We start from the raw sequence: 5,018 nt of genomic DNA, 5'->3' as shown, positions 1-5,018 counted from the left end.
CCGAGAATGCAACTTTTAAAAAAAGGGTTTTGTGATTTACACATGAAAGAAGTGAAACTATCACTGTATTCTAACAGCTGAAAGGCTTAACAGACAATCAATTTTTCAATGTATAATTTCAGTTACATCACACTGCAAATTTTTGCTATAAATTCTGTGTTACAATCGAGCCCTCCACAATCACCTGATGAAGGAGCGTCACTCCGAAACTAGTGTGCTTCCAATTTCAACCTGTTGGACTTTCACCTGGTGTTGAGAGATTTTTAACTTTGTACACCCCAGTCCAACACCGGCATCTCCAAATCGGGTAGAGTTAGTCATTCAGATATACAGCATGGAAGCAGACCCTTTGGTCTACCTTGTCCATGCCGACCAGATATCCTAACCTAATAGAACATAGAACATAGAAGAATACAGCGCAGTACAGGCCCTTGGGCCCTCGATGTTGCGCCGATCCAAGCCCACCTAAACTACACTAACCCACGCACCTGGCCCATATCCCTCTAAACCCTTCCTATTCATAGACCCATCCAGATGCCTTTTAAAGATTGTAATTGTACCAGCCTCCACCACTTCCTCTGACAGCTCATTCCATACACTTACCATCCTCTGTGTGAAAAAGTTGTTCCTTGGGTCCCTTTGATATCTTTCCCCTCTCACCCTAAACCTATGCCCTCTAGTTCTGGACTCCCCTACCCCAGGGAAAAGATCTTGTCTATTCAACCTGTCCATTCCCTTCATTATTTTATAAAATTACCACCTCAGTCTCCGACGCTCCAGGAAAACAGCCCCAGCCTATTCAGCCTCTCCTATAGCTCAAATCCACCAACCCTGGCAATATCCTTGTAAATCTTTTCTGAACCCTTTCAAGTTTCATATCATCATTCCAATGGGGAGACCAGAATTGCCCACAATATTTCAAAAGTGGCCCAACGAATGTCCTATAAAGCCGCAACATGACCTCCCAACGCTCTGTCCAGTAATGGAAAGCATACCAAATGCAGCCTTCACTATCCTGTACACCTGTGATTCCACTTTAAAGGAACTATTATCCTATACTCCAAGGTCTCTTTGTTCAGCAACACTTCCCAGGATCTTACCAATAAGTGTATAAGTCCTGCTCTGACTTGCCTGTCCAAAACGCAGCACCTCATATTTACATAAATTAAACTCCATCTGCCACTCCTCAGACCATTGGCCCATCTGATCAAGACCTCATTGTACTCTAAGTGACTGAGGTGCCTAAAATTGAGCAGTATGGATAGAATGAATAGGGAGCAGCTGTTTCCCATGGTTGAGAGGTAAATCACAAGTTTTAGTGTATGGGGCAGGAGATTGAGGGGATTTGAAAGAAAATGTTTTCCCTCAGATTGGTGAGCATCTGGAGTGCAATGCCTGGGAAGGTAGTGGAGGCTGTAAAACCTACAACTTTTAAGAAATATTTGGTTGAGCACTTTAAATATCATAACATTCAAGGATGTGGGACAAGTGCAGGAAACCGGAATTAGTGTGCCACTAGAAGTAGTTATTTTCGGTGCACACTCAACTAGCCAAGAGGCCTTTTCTACACTGTGGCTCTGACTCTGACTCTCTTCCTAGTAGTGTAGTGGGTGCCCCTATACTCCAAAGACTGCAGTGGTTCAAGAAGCCATCTCACCACCACCTTTTCCAGGACAATTCGGGATGAATAATAACTGCTGGCCTAGATGGTGATGACCACAGTCCTTTGAACAAATAAGAGAAATTTTAAAACTGGTGCCAAAATAGCCAATATTTTTCAATGGCCTATTTCATGAATAAATCAAGCTGTCCAGGTATGTAAGGCCTTAGTGTTAATTGACCTTTCTTTTGAGTGAGTCACAGGCGAAAGAAAGATCTGAAAGCAGAGTCTCTGTTCTGCTTTGCTATGACCAATCGTAACCACTGGTTTGAAAGCTGGGTGCTGCAGTGTCAATTTACAAGTCCCTAACTCAAATATTTACTCTCTTTGGATGTGATTCTCCACAAGTAAAACAAGATTGGTGAATTTACCCCACTTTTAAAAAAAGTTGTCAACTCAATTCCCAAAGGACAGAAGAATTTCTCTAGAGAATGACATGGAATCTCAATGGGGATAAGAATAAACAAAAAGAATGGCTCTGATAATTTTAGATAGTTCATAAATTACATCTTGTATTAACAGTTTTTATGGCTGCATTAAATGGTAGCACAAATTCTTTCTGTAATATAGACACATTTCAGTGTGTGCATTTATACGCATCAGGTAAATGATTGGGCATTAAAATTATTATGGAAGTACTTGAGATCATCAACTTTGTCTAATTTTCCACGTTTGCTGTCAATCCATTGTACTGTTTGTTTCATATTGATTTCTTAAAAAATGTTTCTTTTTCAACAGAGTGAATCCACTGATCTCATCCCCAGAAGATAAGGCAGGGATGTCTATGGAAACACAAGCTGATATGATTCATATGGAGGTACTATTGATGAAGTAATTCAAAAATCAATCATCTACGCTAATAATTATCATCCAAGATATGTATTGTATTTAGTTTTCTTATGGCAGTCTCTCCATTCCTGACACTTCGGGATTAATTTCATTTAAGTTTTACAATGTGCTAAAGTGAAAGCTAACAAAGTACTGAATGTTGCTATGTATTGTATTATCCCTAAATAACATTTGAGCCTTCTGATATGTGTCTGTCCAAAAATGTGATTGGAACTAAGGACGCCACAAAGACCTCCATGTAACTTAGATTGTACAATGTAAATAGGCTTTTAGACTAACTGACAATTGCATATATTTGTGTTCTGCAGAGACAATGGTGAGGTCTAGGTTGTCGAAAGTACTCAACACCCACTTCAGTAAGCATCAGTAGTCCTTTATTAATAGAGGGAAGATGAGAGAAGATATGACTGAAAAAAATAAATACTGGAGATCACAGTGGGTCAGACAGTATCCATGGAGAGAGCAAACCAACATTTCGAATCTATATGGTTTTATTTGTAGTAATTAAGGGGAAGCCCTTGGCTTGGAAAAACGTTGGGCTTAAATTTTGTTTTATAAGCCTTGGCTGAAACAGGATATATGCACCTGAAAAAGGGAGATGGTTTACAACTGTTTAAAAAATATTTCTTCCTACATGCAAGGACTTACTTTTAGAACTCCAGACTAGACGTGTTTGCTTATATAGTAGTTCCTCCCCGTACCTGGGGAGAATACGTTCAAACATGTACCGCGGATGCCTGAAACAGTGGATAGGAGCGAACCCCTTCATTTAAGTGGAAAGTTTACCTCCCCTGGTCCCTGTTCCATGTAAAATGTTTGGGCCCCAGTAAACCGCGGGTAACTGAAACCGCCATAACCAGACCAACAGATATAGCAGTCGCCCTGTATATCTGAAGGAGTTATTTAAAAGCTGAGTAAGTCCAAACATTGTTGTATGTATGAAGGCTCCAGAAGATGTTCTCAAAGGGGAATTGAAGTCAGGCACATTAAGTCCATACATGTGAAAGACTAGGGAATTTTCTTTGTTGTGTGCACTGGAAAGGGCCAAAATGTGGCAGATGGAATTTAACATGGATAAGTGTGAAGTCATGTATTCTGGCCGAAAAAATGGGAAGGTGACTAATTATCATAATGGGCAGAGAGATTTCAGGGTGTCAGGTTGAGAAGATTTATAGCTCAGGTTGAGGTTCTGGATGTAGGTTTGTTAGCTGAGCTGGATGATTCATTTCCAGACATTTCATCACCCTATTAGGTAACATCTTCAGTGGGCCTCCAGGTTTATGTGAGTCAAGATTAGAGTGGTGCTAGAAAAGCACAGCAGGTCTGGCAGTATCCGAGGAGCAGGAAAATCCATGTTTTGGGCATGCCCGAAACGTCAATTCCCCTGCTCCTCAGATGCTGCCTGACCTGCTGTGCTTTTCCAGCACCACACTCTTGACTCTGATCTGAAGTCCTCACTTTCTATTACTGTGCACAGTTCTGGTCCCCTAATTTAAGAAAAGATGTATTGGCATTAAAGGCAGTTCAGAAGATGTTCACAACATTTATTCCAGAGATATGAGGGGTTTGCAGGATGAAAAGAGATTAAACAGTTTAGGCCTGTACTGTCTGGAATTTAGAAGAATGAGGGGAGATTAAATTGAGAGATTGAAGATGATAAAAGGTATGTATAAAATAGACATAGAGCGGATGTTTCCTCTTAGGCATTCAAGGATGAGAGGTCATAGTCTTAGGATAAGGGGTAGCAAATTTGAAACAATATTAAGGAGAAACTGTTACTTCCATAGGGTTGTGATTCTATGGAATTAGTTACCCCAAAGTGTTGTGGATGCTGGGACAGTGAGTAAATTTAAGGAGGAGTTAGACAGATTTTTATTTGGTAATGGTTTGAAGGGATATGGAGAGAAGGCAGGAAAATGAGGGTGAATGAATGGCAGAGCAGACTCAATGGGCCAAATGGCCTAATTCTGCTCCAATACCGTATGAACTTATGAGTGTGTTTGGAATGAATGGGATTGTAATAGACCAATATGTTTTGAAGTCAACATAAAACAGCAGCACTGTGGTGAGGTCTATTGTATGGAACTTGAAGATGGCTTTGAATGTTGCTTAAATTTTCTGGAAGTGCAAAAACTAGAAGCAGGAGTAGACCATTCAGCCCATCAAGCCTATTTCTCCATTCAATTCTGTATTTCAATTCCACATTCCTTTCTCTTCCCTTAACATTTGATGCCTTTAAAATCTAAACAATTATCTATCTCTTCTTAAAAATGATAAAAAATACATGAATGGATGATGGAATGGGAAGGCACAGAATTTACAGAAGCTTTCTCTGGGATATTTATTTCTACAGCCATGTAGGTGCGGAGAGGTAAAAACAATGACTGCAGATGCTGGAAACTAGATTCTGGATTAGTGGTGCTGGAAGAGCACAGCAGTTCAGGCAGCATCCAAGGAGCAGCGAAATCGACGTTTCGGGCAAAAGCCCTTCCTCAGGAATAAAGGCAGT

The 5,018-nt window shown here is 40.4% G+C and overlaps 1 protein-coding gene across 12 annotated transcripts in view; it reads left to right on the top strand.

The window, feature by feature from the left end:
- LOC122564315 (synaptonemal complex protein 2-like) overlaps positions 1-5,018 on the top strand; it is a 277,458-nt gene that overhangs the window by 267,190 nt on the left and 5,250 nt on the right. For 11 of the 12 annotated variants that reach the window (XM_043719015.1, XM_043719016.1, XM_043719018.1 and 8 more), the window contains one exon: positions 2,399-2,477. In XM_043719015.1, the coding sequence (XP_043574950.1) occupies positions 2,399-2,477 (79 nt within the window). Of the gene's footprint in view, positions 1-2,398; positions 2,478-2,817; positions 2,866-5,018 lie in introns of those variants that run through there. The other variant, XM_043719008.1, reaches the window with a different exon arrangement.

This window comes from Chiloscyllium plagiosum, chromosome 29 (assembly GCF_004010195.1).
Source record: "Chiloscyllium plagiosum isolate BGI_BamShark_2017 chromosome 29, ASM401019v2, whole genome shotgun sequence".
NCBI classification, from domain to species: Eukaryota; Metazoa; Chordata; class Chondrichthyes; order Orectolobiformes; family Hemiscylliidae; genus Chiloscyllium; species Chiloscyllium plagiosum.
The sequence above is the reverse complement of the archived record's forward strand: the minus strand, read 5'-3'. Positions and strand labels throughout refer to the sequence as shown.